Genomic DNA, 20718 nt, shown 5'->3' on the forward strand with positions numbered 1-20718 from the left:
GATCACCACGAGGAATGAATGACGTGGGAAAACCTCTTATAGCTATTTAATGGATATTATTGACAATCTCTCTATATATAGATTGCTGGCACACATACACATCCTTCTAAGCATGCCAAGGCACTAAGGGCTGATCTTTTAAAAAATAAGTTTAAATTTCTTTTGGTTTTATTATTCTTATTAAAAATCAGAAAGCGATAGCATCTGCCAACTATAGAAACTCTGCCAAAGCAACAAACTTTGCTAATGATTCAAAGGCAGTGTGTGTGTTAAGAAATTCCTGCTCTTCCTCGAAGCGCTTGCTCAACAGTAATTATTCACGAATAAATAAACCTTTAAAGCACCTACCTTGGCAGATTGTACAATGGTGCCATCCTGAAACAAGCGACAACGGCCCTTTTGCGTTGTTTTGACAAGAGTTTGTGCCAAACAGCTTTTTTTGATCTTAATGGTTGCTCGACCTATGGGAAAACACTTCCATCAGTATGTGCAGTACAAACACTTCAGATTCAGTTAAAATTCATTTGCATGACTGGCAAGTAAACTGATTAGTGTATATTACAAAAGCTTCCTTTCTTCTTAGAAATGTTGCTTTTCTAATAAAAATCACTTTTTTGTAATTACTTAGGGCCATATGCAGTTCTCAATCTACATATAAAACTCCCATTGATATCAACAAATCTTACATGTAGCTGAAGGGTAAAATTTCCAAAATGTGACCTCTGTGAATAAATAAATGTGCAGGTACAGTCACTCATGTAAACAATTTTTTGCACTATTCCTTTTGCATGAAAATGACAGATTTTTTTTATGGGCAGAACGGAAATCAGGTTCAAATGAATTTTTATATTTAAGTTATATCATCTGAATGAACATGCAAGAGTGTGCAGACGTTGCTAATACAAGATATTCCCATGTGTAGAAATGGAGAACAGGTGGAAGTCACTTCGAAAATATGTATATATTAAAAACTTACACGTATGCACACACATCTTTTTAAAATTAAAAAGTTGTGTGCTGAATTCCTGCACTATTGCTTGGGGATTGTTTACAGAATTTTTCAAGGGCAAATAGAAACGTTATGATTGCTCTTCTAAGTAGAACTTTGAAACTTTAGCAGATGACACTTTAAATTTACAATATATAAAATTTATTTTTAAGCAGAAACTATTGTTCAATAGGTACATTTGATGAAGCAATCTAAACATCATTTTACAGTATGTGCTCTCAGGAAAGAACCTCATGTTCTAATTTAAAGTAAGTACTTTATAGATGTAGTCCTTATCACCTGCTCCAGATGATAGACAGCTGCTGAGATTCTCTGCACCCGTTCCACAGTTTTCTCAGGATTAGTTGGCTCCTCGCTTTTCAAAATGTCCTTGTACAGATTCAACTGCCATTTCACAGCTGGGTCATCAGACTAAAGTCAAGATATTTCATACTGTAGTATACATTTCTCAAATAATAAATGAGCCTTTTTATGTTCTTTAATCTAAAAAAAGGGATTTGAGGGCTTTTAAGCACAGTACATTAGTCCACATAAAAAGAAAGTAAATTCTAGTGTGCAATAGTGTGTCACACCCTAACTGGCCTGTATGGACCCTGCTGACACATAATACAAGTTCCCTAGTGCACGTTACAACAGTTACCTTTCAAACAGTTCTACATTAACACGCACCAGGGATCTTTTAGAGAGCACCAGCAGGGTCCAAATGGGCCATTTAGCATATGGCATATTAGTGTGCACCAGAATTTATACCTTTCTGGTGAGGATTAAAGCACTGTGTAGACAAGCCCTACCTTAACATAATGAACACGACTACTACTACTGATTCACATGGATAAGAGATAGATAGTCCCATTTCATTCTCGTCATTCAACTCAGACTTCCCATTTTTCTCCATTATCTGTAAACATGGCACAAAGGTCCACAAACTACTAGGACAGCTAGACTTAAATTCTGTAACAAGGCTCCATGGTTTCTGGTGGCTGCTGGTGAAAAGCATTCTGGGAATTTTGTGGTGTCTTCATGAAAATAAAAAATATGGAAGCTGCTATAGAATTATGTATGAAAAAGAACAATACCCATAGTAGTGTGAACTGTGTGCTGTCTATTTTGATATTAAAATAAATGTATTTTACATTGCACTTATATTTTTTACTTTTCAGTATTTCACAGATTTTTGTTTTGACAATGCAGAACTGCACTGCACAAGCTGCCATGGGGAAGCTGGGGTTTCAGCAGGTCAGTAGGGCTTTTGGTGCTTGGGGGGGTGTGGGAGGCATTTTGGGATTGTGGAATAAAAAGTTCTATTGGGATTGCATAAGGGTCTGCTATAGATCTCCAGGGTCAGACTCAGATATGGATAGTGATCTCTTTAATATTATTAGAGAGATAAATATTATAAGGAATTATGTCATAATGGGAGACTCTAGCTTCCCAGATATAGATTGGAGAATAAATACTACTAATACTGGTATGGCCCAGATATTCTTGGATAGATAGATGACAACTTTTTTCATCACACTCTCATCGAACCAAGAAGAGGTGATGCAATTTTAGACTAAGGGTAGGTCTACACTACCCGGTAGTTCGGCGGCAAGCAAATCGAACTTCTGGGTTCGACTTATCGCGTCTTGTCTGGACGAGATAAGTCGAACCCGGAAGTGATCGCCGTCGACTGCGGTACTCCAGCTCGGTGAGAGGAGTACCGCTAAGTCGATGGGGGAGCCTGCCTGCCGCGTCTGGACCGAGGTAGGTTCGAACTAAGGTACTTCGAACTTCAGCTACGTGAATAACGAAGTTGTGTACCTTCGTTTGAATTGGGGGGTTAGTGTAGACCTGCCCTTAGTTTTAGTGAGTAGAGAGGACATCAGAGCAAAGCTGGTTGTAGGAAATAACCTTGGATTGAGTGATTATGAGATGATTCAGTTTAAATTAAATGGAAGTATAATCAAAACCAGACAGTCAACTATGATTTTGATTTCAAAAGGCCTAGACTTTAGGAAATTTAGGGAATTAGTTAAAGGAGTCAATTGGACTGAAAAGCTCAAAGACTTAAATGTAAATGCTTGGAATTTCTTCATTTCAACTATACACAAACTATCTGAATTTTGCATCCCAAGCAAGGAAAAAAATTGTAGGGAAAGCCTCCAGTCCCAGCTGGACGAATGACCACCCCAAAAAAGTTATTAGGAGTAAGCAGAGAGCTTATAGGCAATGGAAAAAGGGGTTGATCAACAAAAAAACCCCAACCCTAAATCTTGGAAGTTGAAAAATGTAGGAATAAAGTGAGAATTGATAAAAATCAAGTTGAATTAGTTCTTACCAAGGAAATTAAAATAAATAATAAGAGGGTTTTTTTAGTTATATAGATAAAAAGAGAATAAGGAAGGATGAGACTGGGCTGCTATGCAGTGTGTATGGGAAGGAAATTAAAGATAATCTAGATATGGCCCAAAAACTAAGTGAATACTTTATCTCAGTTTTCACAAAGGATAACAAGGAACATGTGCATGAAGGCAGGACGGATGATGGAAACGTGTGTGGAAATGGAAATTACCACATCTGAGATGGAAGAAAAACGTAATGAGCTCAAATCAGGGGGACTGGATAATTTCCATCCAGAATGCTGAAAGAATTGGCATGTATGATTACAAGTCTGTTAGCAAGGATTTTTAATACATCTATTTATTTGGGGATAGTGCAATATGACTGGAGAATAGCTAATGTCATGCCTATACTTAAGAATTGGGGGAGTGATCCCAGCTCTTCCCATCCCTGCTCCGCCCCAGGGCCCACCCCCACTCCACCCCTTCCCCCAAGACCCTCTTGCCCCCCCACCCCGCCTCTTCCCACCCAGTTCTGCCCCCTCCCCCGAGCGTGCCCTGTCCCCACTCCTCCCCCTCCCCACTGTGGAACAGCTGATCCACAGCAGGCGTGAGGTGCTGGAAGGGAGAAGGAGGGGCTGATCAGTGGAGCTGCCAATGGGTGGGAGATGCTAGGGGGCAGGAGTGGGGAGCTTGGCTGCTGGTGGGTGCTAAGCACCCGCTAAATTTTTTCCGTGGGTCCACCAGCCCTGGAGCACCCACGGAGTCAATGACTATGCCTAGCGCTCACTTCTGGCTTATGTCCCTAAAAACTCATACCTCAGAGTTTCAGCCAGCTGGAGATAGGACATTAGACAGGGAGGGCCAAGTCTCTGAGGTGGCCCCAAGCATTATCTCTCTCAGTGCTTGACGGTCTGGTTCTTGCTTACATGCTCAGTGTCTGATTGCCATATATGGGGTTGGGAAGGTATTTTCTCCAAGGTCAGATTGGCAGTGAACTGGGTGTTTTTCGCCTTCCTCTGCATGTGGGTGCAGGATATCCTGGATATATTTCATTTAATCATTTCCCTGCCATTCCAGGGGTCTTGGGACTGTTCAGCTCGGACAAGAGACAACTGAGGGGGTATATGATAGAGGTCTATAAATCATGAATGGTGTGGAGAATGTGAATTTACTCCTTCACATAACACAAGAACCAGGGGTTACCCAATGAAATCACTAGGCAGGTGGTTTAAAAACATAAGGTAGTACTTCACACAACACACAGTCAATCTGTGAAACTCATTGCCAGTGGATGTTGTGAAGGCCAAAGGTATAACTGGGTTCAAAAAAAGAATTAGATAGATTCATGGAGAATAGGTCTATCAATGGCTATTAGCCAAGATGGGCAGGGATGCAACTCCATGCTCTGGGTGTCCCTAAACCTCTGACTGCCAGAAGCTGGGACTGGATGATAGGGCATGGATCACTTGCTAAACTGCCCTGTCCTGTTCACTCCCTTGGAAGCATCAGGCAGCAGCCATTGTCAGAAGACAGGGCCCTCGGCTAGATGGACCGTTGGTCTGACCCAGTATGACCATTCTCATGTTCTTATGCACACTTAGTCCCTCCTATTCTCTGCCTGTGACAAACCATAGTCTAATCTCTGGTGGGCTGTAATACTTCAGTCTAATTTTGGTTGTTGGTGTTAGTGGGCGGATTCTAAATGGTGTTGGTGGCCTGTGATACACAGGAGGTCAGACAAGATAATCTGATGGTTCCTTCTGGCCTTAAACTTTATGACTCTCAAAGCTACTCTTTCAGGCTGTTTACAGACAAGCAAACATAACTGCATCAGTTTACACTTTCATGTAGAATGTTTTCTTTGAAACAATACAGCTAGAAATACTGGCCTACATTTTTAAAAGTGATTTTGGGTGCCCAATTTGAGATACCTTAAAGGGGCCTGGTAATTCCCAAGTGCTAAGCACTTGTTCTTTTAAAGTTTCTTACTTGTAGTACATGAAATCACTAGTCACTTTTGAAAATGTAGGTTGTCACTGATTTAGAAAATGAAAATTTCGTTTTTAGAGCAAAATTTTGTGATACAACCTGGGTTTTGTATCCAGGGCCTGATCCAGAGCCCAATGAAGTCAACTGAAAGATTCTCATTAACTTCAACAGCTTTTGGCCCAGAACCTAATTATGAGGATTTGTGTAATACTTGAGACCCTGTTTTGGTACCATCCTTGCCCATGACCTCTTTCAGGGAAAGTGTTTAAACCAATGTAAATATTAAGTTACTTAAGCAGTGCAAACTTTACTAAGCTTTTAAAAAGTCTAAACTATTTAACTTAATCTAAGGCTTTAGATAAAAAAATGAATAATCTGGTTAAAATTAAGGACAATAGTTCAATATAAAGTGGAAACATATTCAAAGAAAGATAATTTGGGGTGGGGCAGAGGAGAGTCAGGTTAAAAACTGAAACAATTTTGTTTTCATTAACAACAAAAATGAGATGATTTTAAACAATTATAGCTTTAAATCTAACAAAATGATTTTCTTCAAACATGTTGTGTTTTATAGAACTTATTGAATCCTAAAAGCCAAGCAAAGCTGGAAAAAAAGTGATTTGGTAGAAAAAAATTGGACAGAAATGATTTTTAAAATTTTCATTATGGAAATAGGAGTAAACATGACATGCAAGTCCAAAACCCATATTTAAGGATGTTAGCCTACACCAATTATATCTCATTTTAAAAAGTTTTTTTTTAATATTACCTTTTCCTGCAAATGCAAATTGTTACGTAAATGTTCTTTGACTTCTTCGTCTGTGTCCCTCTGTGGAAAAGACATAAATGTGTTTTATTTCTGTTTGAGATTTATCTTATCAAAACTTTTGTATGAGATAAATCCAGAATATAGAACAGATATTAATTCAGATACTGCAACATAACACATTTTTTTTTAATTACACAAATTGTTGGGAAGAATATTTGGGGTCAATGTCCAAAGAAAGAACTATTTAAATTGTGGCCATAAACCATAGACCAGATCCTGAGGAGAGTTAAGTGTCTGCTAAAGATCTCTCCGGATTTAGTCCTAAAAGTACACATATGTAGAAGGTTAGGAGAAACTGTGTGGGAAAATTGGAAATTGTATGCCTCCACACATTTTATGCACTGCAAATGTGTATTTTGCAGGCATAATTACTCTATCACACACTGACATAGTTAATTTGCAACAAATATTTAGGCATTTATGTTTCAAAGTTTGGTTTCTAAAGTTCAATTTTACTATTTTGAAAATTATTGTAAAATTTAGACTTACATGACTGTATCTAATCTTAGCCAAAGAAATCAGCTCTTGATCTCCAGGAGTGCACATATTCAAACCAATAGGAAGCATCTTTTTAAGTGCAGCTACAATCAAGGACGTCTGTATTGAATACAAATCCCCTCTACGCTTCAATTTCTTTCGCTCTTGGTCTTGTCCTCCAGACTACAAGTAAAAGATCCGTAGATAACTGATTACACACAGGTATTCTTTCCTTACACACAAAATGATTCCTCACTGTTCATGGTCCAACCAGATTATAGTAATTGATGTAGCTATATTTTGAATACACCTCTACCTCGATATAACGCTGTCCTCGGGAGCCAAAAAATCTTACCACGTTATAGGTGAAACCGCGTTATATTGAACTTGCTTTGATCCACCGGAGTGCGCAGCCCCGCCCCCTGGAGCACTGCTTTACCGCGTTATATCCAAATTCGTGTTATATCGGGTGGCGTTATATCGAGGTAGCGGTGTAGTTAGAAGCAGTAAAATAAAAGTGAACTGTATGGTTTATGTGGAAAATGTAAAAAAACAACTTCTTGCTATGCAATAATGTGATAGTAATACTCATTATTTTCATAATACTAACCTAGTTTTGTATGTATGTGCATACATTTAACTATAACATCTGGGTCTTATACACATCTTGAATCAGACAGGCACATGTAACTAAAAACTGATTCATAATTATAATAGACTGCTTGTTTGCATTTTTAAAGAGACAATTCAATTCCCGTTGCTTAAGTTTTTATTAAGGGCTAATCTGCATTGCTGCTGCCTGATAAAGATTAAAATCTAAAAGGCATAGAATTCAATTCCACCGAACAATAAGGAAGTGGTGTAGCTGTAAAACCGGACTGTGCTGGCTGGGTTGTAGTGTAAGCAATTCTGTAATGACATCAAACTAAACCATCAGCAGCTTTGGTCACCGAAGATACTAGAGAAAGGTTGTCCTAGGAAAGAGAAGTGAACACAATAGAATAACATTTGATCTGTCTAACCATATTAAACAATGTGAAACTTTATTTAAAATAAAATATTTAAAAAGCATTTCTTCTTTGGATTTAAGATAGCAAATCAAAGCTCTTAGCAATAGCATTGTTTATCATAAAACAGACCCATACAGTTAATGAACTTATGGTAAACAACGACAACCACCACCACAACATAAATGGCCCAATCCTGAGTTCCAAATCTAGACTAAACTCACATTGAACTCAAGGGGAATTTTGCCGGAGATTAGAGCTCAAAATTGGACCTTCAGCATATGAAAAACTACAAAGAGCAGATGCTTGCATTTAACCCTCCACATCCTCTTCCCTCCGTAAATGAAATGCTAATGCCTTTTGTGTTCATATTATACTGTACTGTTACATGTAAGGATACAGTAGAGACCATTAAAATACATCATTTGCCAGTCATTATCACATAGTTACCATAGATATCATCTACTATAAGAATAGAGGAAAATGCTTGTAATCTATATTCCACTCTGTAGTAAATTTTGGCCAAATGCTGTCTTTCAAATGGAGACCACTGTATATGTAGGCAGCATTACTTAGGCGAAGTATTTAGCAATTCAGAGGGTACACAAAGTGGATGTGGTAGCCTTTCTTAAGGAACTAGCAGCTGCAAGAGATTATTTTGCCTTAAAACTTTGCTTTTGGAAGTGCCTTAGAAAAAGTTTTCTATAGTAGCATTGATGTAATGGCACTACATTTACAATGACATTATTTGTACTCTACTTTGATAGCAGACAAACAAATGCCACAATGTATCACTGGGACCCAGTGGCGTCACTATGCCTCTTAAATATGGGAGGCAGCTTAAAAAGAGGAAGCCATACTTTTTTTCTCACCTCTATTCTTGGGAGGGATATTTTTCCCATTAAAGTTTCTTTATTTTCAATTGTAATTGAGGCTGGAAGGTGTGTGAGAGTAACAAATGCACTTAAAATCAATACATTTGAAAATGGTGAAGAGGTGACTCATTCTGCCTTTGCCACCAGACTTCTGCCTTCCTAAAGTGGCACTGCAGGAAACACTAATTCCTGCTGGTAAATATGCAAGTAGAACTAGGCAGAGAAATTTCAAATATTGGTGACAACAAAACAATGCCTCCCTCTATAGTGATAGATATCTACATAAATAAAACAATGTCTTCACTAGATATGTGTGAGACATGACAAACTGGGTATAGTATGTCCAAACTGTTTGCAATGATAAAAGGAAATTTTTTCTGTCACTTCTGGGTGAAATACACCAGCTGTTTAGCAGCACACGTGGACAATAAACTTAATGCCTTAAGCCTGATGATGCTAATGGAAACAAGTCCGTAGATGTCAATGGGAGAAGGTCTGGCCAACAGAATTGGAAGAACTGCAAATATGATTATGATGCAAAGGGAATTAGTTTAGACAGAATATAACTGCCAAAGCTGGCCAGGACATTTGTGTTAACATTCATAATTCTTTCAAAATTGTCAGGTTTTTTTTCCTTGGAGGCCTCTCATACCAGTGCTGATAAAGCACACACCTATTTACTTGGCAAGGTCTGACAGTATTATTATTATGTTTATTGTTATATATTTATTTATTATCTGTATTATTAGTGCCTAGGAGCTCCAGCCTGAGGTCAGATAGTATAAACTACAACTTCACTTCAGAAATGTCATTTGAAAAATGGAAAGGAAAATGAACTAAGCATAGCTAACTGGGGAATAGGGAATCTCTGATTAGAATAGGTAGGGAAAAAGTGGGTATGGTCCAAGCACCCACCCAGCCACACAACAAGAAGGTGTGTTTTTAAAAATTTTTTGGGAGGACTGAATTTACTACATTTCATGCAGTCCTGCTAAGCATCATGGGTAGGGAGTGCAATGGAGATTACTCTGGTACAATATTTTACCCTTATATTCGACTTAGAAAGTCACAAACCAAACATATGTTTCCTTTGGGTATACTTAGGAAGTGCTCTCCTGATGAGTGATTCAACATATTAAACAAGGTAACAGAAGGCAGAAGGCAGCAGAAGGAGAATGTAGACCTTAAAAATTAATAAGTAGTGTAATGGACTAAATTTTTACATCAAAGGAGCATCTGGTCCTGTTAAGGGGGGAAAATCTGGTGGTCTAATCAAATATAGCCAGTTTTGCAATAAGGAAATTTATCAGGAGTGGAGACTGTGCCTTCACTTTGTGACGCCACTGCTATGATCAATCGAAAGAATGCTTAGAGCCTGGCCATCTCTAAAACAAAAACATAAAGACACATCATGCATTTTGACCTGTACCTTTACTTGCATGGCCTGTGTGAAAGAAAAATACAAGGAAAAAAGTAAGTAAAACAGATGAAATGATGAAAGTTTTACAAGTTAGTAATAAACAGTCTACAGCATCAGAAAAGTAACTAAAACAAATTTGTAGCTAGAACAACATGGGTCTATGAGTGTATAGTTAAGGTGGTCTTAGTGAAGTAATGATTTATTACTCATCATAATTCCTACCAAATAATCTATCTTTTACATTTGTCAGTTGCTATTTCTCAAACACATGCCATACTGAATAGTTCCAGTAACTGCTGTATCAGATGTGGATACATCCAATAAATTACACCATCCATATTCTAAATTCTAGGTTTCCCTAATTTAATATAGGAGGAATGACTTGGGACGCTGGACACTCCAACAGTGAAGAATATTTCAATCATCAGCAGTATAATTTCCCTATTATTATTATTATTATTTATTATTATTAAATCAAAACTTGGTCGTAACAACATTATTCTTATGATAAAAGTGGAAAACAAACCTCACAGTAAATATGCAACCAGATATAGCATTTTATTTATTAAAGTAGTATTCTTATTTTATAACAAGAAATTCCAATTTCTTATACAGTGTTACAGAGTGCAAAAGTCATGCCTCATATCTCTGAATTGTACTGTAGCAGGGTGAATGCCCGCTCCAGCCCTGAAGGGGTTGGAAAAGCCCTGCAGAGGGCTGGGGCTGGGTAATAAGGAGCAAAACCCTGGCTGATTGGGGAAGTGGCTGCAGCTGGGGCCATGCCCCAAACTGAGCCACTTAGCCTTATAAGAAGACCAGAGTAGTTAGAGCAGAGCAGTCTCTCTCTGATAGGAGAGAGAGACAGGTCTGGCTGCAGGGAGCTCACCTGGGGACCTAGAGTGAGGCAGGGCTAGAGAAAGGCCTTGGGGGCTGGGAAGCCCTAGGCCAGCAACTCCCCAGGCTGCAGGGCCAGGTCCTAGGCCATATAGGTATTGGGGTTGCAGAAGGGCAGCCTGAGGGTGGGTGAAGGCAGCCAGTCCAAACCCCTTGTTGCCGGTGATGATTGGCTGCAGTCTGCCCCAGGGCATGGGGGGTAGGTGGTGACTGGCAGTAGCCCCGACTGAGGCAACACTGGGATAAGGGGTGGAGGTTCCCCTGGGTGGGGAGACCCAGAGAGAAAGTGGGGTACTGCCAGGGGTGCAGCACCTAAACCAAGGGCACCAGGGTCTGGGAGGGACACGGGGGCCAATGACAGGTGGATCACCGGCCTGCAGAGGGGGCACCAGAGGCTGGTGAGCTAATTCCCTGGAGGACCAGCAGGAGGTGCCGCAGGGGTGAGTCCACGTCTGATTACATGTACCTCATAATGAGAAATAGCATTCATTTTAGATTCAAATTTCCCTCTCTTACATATACATTTAGTCTTTTAAAATCTCTGTTTAAGCATAAAAATTGACACCAGGATTTTATTCATAGAGGAAATTATTTGTTGCCCAAAGTCATATCAGGATGCTATGCAAAATTAACATAACAAATATCAACTATTCATAATTAGTATTAAACACCCATCAACAAACTAATTTAATCAACAGTCAACTGAGGAGTGTTCCTTAGCATGTGAAAATAATGTAATAGAAAACTTTGTCCAGGTTTAAGAAAAGTACTTCACATTATTTTAAGCTTCCTCCCTCAATTATTTTTGGTTATCTATGGGTTCTTGTGACACTTTAAGAAGCACAGAGTCTCTCATTTTGGGCCCAGACTGAGGTTTAGCTATGATTCTACATGTCTTTTCCCTTTACATATGTAATAGTGGGAAACATTATCATTTCTACAACTCTGAACAACTACAGTATATTAAATCTTTAACCCTTTCAGGTCAGGAATTTTACCCGAATAAGGCCTTTATGCGCTTTGCAGACATGGCATAGTAGACATATAATAAATGGTAGGTGAACCAGTGAGGTTAATCCTATTTCATTCAATAAGGATGACTATGACAGTAGTCTACTCATGATTTATTTCACACTGCCAAACAACGTACTAATTCATGGAAACAGTCTCAGAAGCTGAGTAGATTCAAAGAGATGAAGCACTAAATAGCATGAAATTCAAGACTAAATATAAGATTTCTAAACAGTGTGTACAAATAGAAATAGAACCGAACAAAAAATCTGGATCCAGTCACTCCTGAAATTTAGGGGTGCATAATAATACAAACCTGCCTCAGACCTCTACAAAGGACCTATCAAAACACTTTTTAAAAATCAAGATGCAAGTTTTATGATGTGGGCCCATCAGATATGACCTCAGTAGGAGCTGCAGGTATTTAGCAACCTTGAAAATTAAGCTACTTACTAAGGTATCTATATATGGACTTAGACACATAACTTTAGGCACCACAGCTTGCAAATTTGCTTCTATCCATATTATACACATATGCATATATTACATACATGCACAGGTGTATGTGTGGGAATTTATATAGATCATGTGTAAAACATAATATGGAAAACTTATATCTTTATAAAATCTGCTACATTATCAACAAGTTTAAGAAGGATTGGAAAAATAAAACATTAGTGGAGTGGAATAAGTTTAATATTTAACACTTTCTCTGCCACAAATCTGTTATTTCAATGCAGTCCAAGTAACCAGTCTTTCTCTCACTGAATATTCTCTAACTTACCATTCCCCTCCGAGCAATCTGCTGCCATTTTTTCAGAAAAGAAAAATTAAAAAACGTGCTCAGCTTTAAATACATTTATCTTAATAAAGATTAACAAACAAGTACTGCATAGTCTAAATATACGGTGGATACTCTATCAACTTTTGGGTTATAGTATAGCCATCTGGTAGAAATTGTAGATATTAAAACTTTATCTACTACATAGTCTTTTTTCCTTCAGACAGTAAAAAGATTATTTTTTTTTAATATATATAATCTCCCCTGCCAATTTTTTCTATTTTATATAAATATACATTATACATAAGTATTATCACATATATTATAGATAATTGCCCAGAACTCTGGCTTCATTTAAGAAGTACAGAATAGAGTTCAGAAATGGAGGGAAGGAGAATTAAGCCACTTTTGTGCTCCCCTGCTTATTGATTGTGCAGCAGGCCAAGCCCTGGAATAATTGAGGAGCATGAGGGCTGCTCCATCTTGCACTGGTTAGTAATAGTTTAAGGTGCCAAAGCAGCAGGTGGAAGATCTCTGAGGCACAGAGAAACCCCAGCCACACCCATTCTTACCCCAGCCCTGTCCTGTACATCAACAGTCAGGAAGTGAGCTGGTGTAGGAACGTCTACACTAGCTCCATACCAACAGAGGATACTCAGTTACCAGCTGCACTGACATTAAGTCCAGCATCTGCCAATAGCATGGTATGAAACAGTCACATCACAGGAGACAATTTGGGCCAATATATCTAACACTTATATTAATAATATTTACTCTATGTACATATGCACTTATTTATACGTTACGATTAATAAATAGTAGATCTAAATTCCAGCACTAAACACAATATGATGAATGATGACACAATAAGGAAGTAGAAAGTTTTGAGCTCCTTGATATCAAAATACTGTTTACATTACGGTGAATGTTAAAATGAGCAGCATTATGAAAAGGAAGTCCTGTCACATAATTTACTCTACTGTTTAGTTATCAACAACAAGAAAATGACAAACCTTATAACCAACCAACACAATTTAAAAACTGATGGAATTTATAATTTTTCCACATTTAAAACATTTACTTCAGTTTCCTATTACAATGTTCACTTATTTTAGTAATAGTACTGAATACATACAAAGTGTGTTAAGAATCATTGTTCATTTCCACCTCTCCTGAATGATGTGTTAAAAACACTTAAAATGGTGCTGCACCTGTATCACATCATATTTTACTCATCACAGAACAAATGCCTACCTACATGAATGAATTGCTCTGCAATCACTCCTGCAGATATGGCACCATATAAATAAAATATTTAACCATGAACAGTATAAACCATTATTTACATTCAGACATTTGCAATAACCATTCTCAACCCACAGAAACACTATACTCGCATATCTACTTATACTTTTGGATAGAAAGATTCACTGTCACACCTATATATACACACATTTATACATCTGAGCACCTGTACAAATTTACATATAAATTATACATATTTTATATAAAAATAACAAATGAGAGATGGGCAAAACTTTAATCCCAAATCCAAACTCTACTCATTCTGTGTGGCTATTTATTTGGTTTTGAATTCCTATGATTTTGATCCTGGACTGGAGCCAGCAACAGGTAGTATATATTTTCTGTTTTGCAATTCAGATGTGGCTGAAATTCCCTGAGAACAACAGTTCTTATGACACTTCCCCTATTCTAGATAGAAGACATTTCATATAATTTCAGTCTTTTGGGATAAAATATCACAGGAACAGTTTAAACCACGTTGGCAACCCCAAAACTATACTAGAGCCTTAATTTGGCTTTAAAACAAAGCCCCAAATCCAACTCTAAACCTAATCTGGAGTGAATTCAGCCCCAATTATTGACTCCTCATCTTATTTCTAATATGTATATAGTGTGTGTGTGATCTATCCATCCACACACTTTCCCCTCACATATATGTGGTGATAGCCATGTGATAAATTGCTGAACAGTGTGATAAACTGCATTTACTATGCACTTCTTCCTACCTCACCTACACTGTGTCCACTAATTCATCTTCCCATACAGGATTATACTAACATTTCAAATCCCTTAAGTGGCTTCAAGTAGCTGCTTTTTAATAAACAGACAAACACAAATCAGCTTCCTACAAAAATGTTTCATTCTTTCCTCCGAATGTAGAATTTCCTCTCCAAATGATACTGGTCTGAGGCCAAGGATGGGCACTTTTTAATCAGGAACAAGTATGAAGTCTGATATCTTGACAGTCCAAACTTTTCATTGGAGGACTCAATTTAGTTTTAGTCCTAGTAGGTCCCAAAATGCTGCATTTTAAATTTGACATTTTTATGTTTAAGAAAGAAATTACATGGTAATTTACTTTCTGTCTCTGTCCTCTGACGTTAGACTACCTTATTTACTATGAGTCCATGTGGAAAGATATTAAAAATAGTCCCAAGACACTCTCAGAGCACTCAGAACTGTAAGTCACCGTGTGTTACCCCTTGCCTCTACAAGCACTCTCTGAATCTATAAAAGGTGGATTCCCTAGCCATGTGGATTGAGGACAATGAGAACTGACTATGTGAGAAATTGCCTGAGACCAGCATTGTAATCTGTTAAATTTTAGACACTAGAAAGTGTGTTTTATTTTTGTTTTTATTTCTAACCACTTTCTATTTCTATTACCCTTGCTTGCCATCACTTAAATATCTTTTCTTTATTTAATAAACTTATTTTTGCGTTGACCATACAATCACCTTACTTCTGTGTATTAAAGTGTGTGTCCTCAGCTAAACTAACAGGCTGGTGTGTGCATGGAGGCAGGGACATTGGTAATTTCTGTGAGTGTCCAGTGATAGCGGCTAGATACTGCAAAGGAATGCTCTTTCAGGGGATTTGGGAACTGGAATTCACTGAATGTTACCTGCAAGGCAAGGTTGAGACTGGCATAGTCTCAAGGAATTTGATGTTGAGGCAGCTAGACTGGTGTGGCAGGGTGCTGACACACAATCTAATCTCCACCAAAGCTGTCTCTTGCTGAGACAGAGGGGTAAACACAATGGCTTATGCTTCTGAGCACCCTGCAAAAGCATCACAAGCCCACATATATATTTTAAAACCTCTCTAGAACATTTTAAAAGAGGTTATCTGTAAATCTGTGACATATATAAAATACAGTGTGGTGTTTTGTGATATGAAGGTTTCATCAACACTAGTCTGGAATTAACCTGTGCAATTCACTTATGGGCTTGCTGTTGAATACTGTGACCATCCTCAGCTCATGCCAATGAAACCTTTATGCCATACATTTTCTCCATCACATATATATCAAAATATATTTTGCAGGCATCACCTTGGTATCTTGGCATGTTACAAAAATGAATAAAATAGAGATGAATGTGGTCAGTAATAAGCAACAAAGCAATATATATAAAACAGATATATGCAGAGGATGAGCCCATCCTGCTCGGTTTACAGTAAATGGCAAAATACCTACTGATTTCAGGGGAGAGAAATCAGGCTATAAATGTTTCCTTGCATAATTTTCACACAATATTGAATTTGTAATACACTAAAGACCACATTGCTGCTTTTAAGATAAACATTCTTTTGTACATTTAATCTTTCTAATGCTTTGTGCAAATGTATTTAATTGGTTTCTTGCATGCTTATTCAGCAAACATTTAATCATAAAATGTGATAAGTATAACTATTTCAGTGCAGAAACGTTTCTTCATATTTATCATAAAAAAGCAACTGCATTTTTGTGTGCTCTATCAGCAGAGAAGCAGTAATTTGGTTATATTTTCAGAGCTATTCTGACTAAATATAAAACAAAGTGAAAAATGATTCCAGTTTAATTGATCTTAACATTTTTATTAACTTACTTTAGACATCTTGCTCTTGCTGTCTCCTGTTAAAAATGCCAAATTGTTGATTTCATTCTGAATCACAAAATTTTGTTCTTCTCTCTTGAAGTTCTAAAACAAAAATCACTAAAGTTGAAGTCATGAAGATTGTGTGTGCTACAGTTATATATACAAAACACTGAAAGATAAGAAATGAGAAATAGTATCTTACATGTGATTTACACCATAAGATAAAAACCTCAGCTACCATTTGGAAGAGTTCATCAGAATCTGCATCTGGTTTCTTGAGCCAATTTGCTCTGAAAATAAAAACAAGTGATGCTTACAATAAGAGTTAACTCTACATAAATATTATTACGGTATGTGACTAAGTGGTTGTGTTTGTGTTGCTAACTTTAGAATGAAGTGAAGTGGCACTCAAACTTTCTAAGTGCTAATGCAGCTTCTCTTTGTCTACCATGAATCATTGTTCCCTCAGAGTGCAGAGGGTTCATTCAACTCTAGAAAGAACCTCTGACTGTACTGGAAGCTGGTTCATGGCCTAAATGATCATGTGCTTTATAAACTGCATGCAAATCACTCATTACAACTAAAGAGAAGTTGAGTATTTCTGATGTAAGCTTTAGGTGTTTTGTTTAAAATAGCTACACCGACTTTACATTCACGTAATCTGCCCTGATCATCTTTGCAGCTGAGTGGGTACACTGGCTCACCATCAAAACATCATGCACTGGGTTAAAGATATTTCAAAATCTTTTTCTTCTGTGTACTTTCTTATTTAGACCATTCTCTACTTTTCACTAAAGGTTCTAGAACAAGATTCTGGATCTTCACATGCCAAAACTGGCACTGCAGAAGGAGATCATTTTCAATGCTATAAATAAATTTTTTAGTAGAAAAAAATCAATAAAGAATAGCAATTTCCTTAGCGCTAGGGTTTTGAAAGTGTCTACATAACAAGACACTGTTTGATTCATAGATTAATAGGGTTGGGTCTGTAAAATTTGGGTCAACCTAGCTACATTGCTTGGGACTGAAAAAATCTGTTTGACATAGTTAGGTTGTCCTAATCCCCACTGTAGACGCAGCTAGATCGACGGAAGAATTCCACCCATCAGTGAGGTGGATTACATACATAGACAGAAAACCCCTTCCATCGATGTGGGATGCATTTACACTACAGCACTAGAGTGGCACAGCTACAGTGCTGTAGCCAGAAGGGACCAAGGCCAGAAGGGACCATTTTGATAATCTAGCCTCACTGCCTATATAACACAGGCCACAGAACTGCTCCAGTTCAATCAATCTTTGTTTAAAAATTGCCAGAGATGGAGAATGGTTGGGAGCCTATATGTCTCTAATACCACTGTGGAATGCTCTAGGAGAAACCAGAGACAATAATAAACAAAATAAAAGTTTATTCTCTGCACTAGAAATAAATCAGCACAAAAATAATTCATGCCTGAGGTTTATGACTAATATTTTGGAAGTACTCTTTCGGAATATTTCATTCAGAGGATAACTCCTAGGCAGCCAAATTGTCCCTCCATTTCAAATATGCAACTCCTCCAAGGGCAGAATTTCACCTTCTGGGCTTCCAAACTCAATTTTGTTTTTGGGTTTTAGTCTGCATAAGTGCTGACTGTGCAAGTGCAACTGCTTTCCAGGAATGAATTTTTCAGTAGGTCCCTTTTCTAGGGACCACAGTAATATAGCCAGGGGTGGTAGCACTACCTATTAATAGAGTTGCCTAACCCTTCCCATTGTTAGACCCTGTTTTTCAGTTGCTTATAATTTTGCCAAACTTGAATAGTTCAGGCTGCAATTTTCCATGCTGGGTGTCTGTCTCAGGCTGTTTTTTTTTTTTTTTTTTTTTGTGAAGACAAAAATTTCAGACAAAACAGTTCCAGCCATTTCTGAGAATGAGGTTAAGGGAAAATATGTTATTTTGACCATGTAAAAAAATTCTGGTGACCTTTGCTTTGAATAAATCTAATCCCAGATTTTGGAACAGGGATTTGAAAATTGGCAGGGATGAAAATTCAACCAAATTTGGCCAAGTTATAAATCTCTGAAAAATCAGTTTGCACATGCTCAGTAAATACTACTTTGACATTAGCAGTTAAAATCGCAGAAGATTCATCTGCAATGGGTATGATCAAACTTCTCACTGCCCTTAGTGCTGACCAGACTGTGCATGCACCCTCCCCACAAAATAACTCAGCATGCTCCATCTCCTCACAGCCCCGTGTATTGACCAGACTGTGCACATATCACCTCAGAGAGTAGCCGAGCATTCTCCAGCCCAGGGATAGAGGGGCAAAGCCAGACTTTCCTTGTAATGACTGCTTCCAGCTGTCCTGGGCTGGGCTGGGGCCAAGCACTGGAACAGAGAGCAGGGAGCCTGTCTCTCTTGTGCTCTTGACCCATCTGCTGGCATCCAGGGAGTGATTTGAATGCAGAGGGGACAAAAGATGGACAAAGTGGGGAGGAAAAAGACTAGGATGGGACTAGGAATCTAGTGAGGCTGGGACTGGAGATGGGGGCAAGAGAAATTGTGATTGGAAATCAGGGCCGGCTCCAGGGTTTTGGCCGCCCCAAGCAGCCAAAACAAAACAAAAAAAGCCGCGATCGCGATCTAAAAAAAGCCACGATCGCGATCTGTGACGGCAATTCGACGGGAGGTCCTTCACTCCCAGGTGGAGTGAGGGATCGTCCGCCGAATTGCCGCCGAATACCTGAACCTGCCGCCCCTCTCCGGAGCGGCCGCCCCAAGCACCTGCTTGAGAAACTGGTGCCTGGAGCTGGCCCTGTTGGAAATGGCTGGCAAGAACACTTGGACTCGAAACCAGTGCGGGGATGCGGGCAGAGATGGAGGAGAGGCAGATCTGACAAGGAGCTGGGGTGCGGGAGAAAACTGAGTGTAGCTTGGCAAAGACACTAGGAAAAAGGAGAGGAGGTGCGAGGGTGTGTGTGTAGATGGGATGAAAAGCCCAGAGAATGAGCCCGTGACTGGAAGTCAGTGAGAGGTGGAGACAGGGAGGGGAGAACTGTGACTGGCTGGGCAACAAAACTCAGACTGGGACGAAAAGCCTGAGGAATAAAGACTGGAACTGGGTAAAGAAGAATGGGACCTAGATAAGGAGCCAGGTGAAGAGAGAGGATTGGAACAGGGGTAGGTTAGAGGGGACAAAGCAGAAAGGGTAAAGCTCGAGGGTGGGGACAGGTAGAAGAGTCTGTGCCCAGTAGTGCACACTTCCCTCCAGAGTCTGGAAAGTAACCCAAGATTCTGGAGTTTCAGCATTTCTCTGATGTCAGGAGAGACAATATCAGTAAAACCCACTGACAATGTTTGTTTCATCCCCCTCTAGTGCTAGTCGACACAGAAGATGACAACCTACTGCTGCTTTCAGTTCCCCATTAGGTCAAGTGGCAGAGATGTGTGCAGTGGATCTTAAGGTTCCAGCCCATGGAGTATCATGGGATGAAATTTCTGAGTTTTTTTCAGTTTAGTTTTTTTAAAAATAGGAAACTATACACACAAAACTACACCAATAGAACATTATTAAGGTTGCAAAGTGAAGCACTCATAGTAAAAGTCAAGTCATGTATTATGACACAATCTTTGATTACATGATGACATACTATTTTTTCCACAGGAACCATGTCTCATTCACGGCACAGGGTGGACCTGCTCTGGGGATAAATTAGGGTTCTGTAGTAAAGAAGGCATTTCTCTGTAACACCCTTGCCTCATTTGTCAAAAAAGTTGGAAGGTGGGTTGTGAATTCGGCAAGGGATTGCAAGAAGAGAAAGGACAATCTCATGGTTAATATAGTTGACTGTTGCCCTGGAGAACTGGAGTGCATCCCTGCCTCTGACACAAAGTTTCTATGTCATGCTAGGCAAACTACTTAAACTAGATTTTTCATAGGTGGCCACTAACTGTGTGTTCTTCATTTTCTGGGTGTCCAAGTTGAGATGCTGGGGTCTAATCTGTAAAAGTGCTGAGCACTCACAACTGCAACGGAAATTAATGGGAATTGTGCTTTGAAAGTGGCATATAATGCTAAGTATTCTGAAAAATCAGGTAGCAGTTGTTTCAAGTTTGGAACCCAAAATAATTTAAATTTATAGTAATTTGTACCTCTGCTCCTCATCTGTAAAATGGGAATATGACTATCCCTCTGACATTGCCCTCTATGTTTATGGAAATATGCTTATAAG

General features: G+C 38.7%; 1 protein-coding gene across 21 annotated transcripts in view; it reads right to left on the reverse strand.

The window, feature by feature from the left end:
• Nucleotides 1-20718, reverse strand: part of RYR3 (ryanodine receptor 3) — a 561484-nt gene that overhangs the window by 100339 nt on the left and 440427 nt on the right. For all 21 annotated transcript variants that reach the window (XR_010601063.1, XR_010601064.1, XM_065595380.1 and 18 more), the window contains 6 exons: nt 16703-16790; nt 16510-16602; nt 6641-6811; nt 6092-6151; nt 1289-1420; nt 349-461 (listed from right to left, as the gene is read on the reverse strand). Coding sequence is in view for 19 of the 21 variants with exons in the window: in XM_065595380.1 (XP_065451452.1) it covers nt 349-461; nt 1289-1420; nt 6092-6151; nt 6641-6811; nt 16510-16602; nt 16703-16790 (657 nt within the window). In the remaining 2 variants the exon portion in view is untranslated. The remainder of the gene's footprint in view (nt 1-348; nt 462-1288; nt 1421-6091; nt 6152-6640; nt 6812-16509; nt 16603-16702; nt 16791-20718) is intronic.

This window comes from Chrysemys picta, chromosome 4 (assembly GCF_011386835.1).
Source record: "Chrysemys picta bellii isolate R12L10 chromosome 4, ASM1138683v2, whole genome shotgun sequence".
In the NCBI taxonomy this organism is placed as follows: domain Eukaryota; kingdom Metazoa; phylum Chordata; order Testudines; family Emydidae; genus Chrysemys; species Chrysemys picta.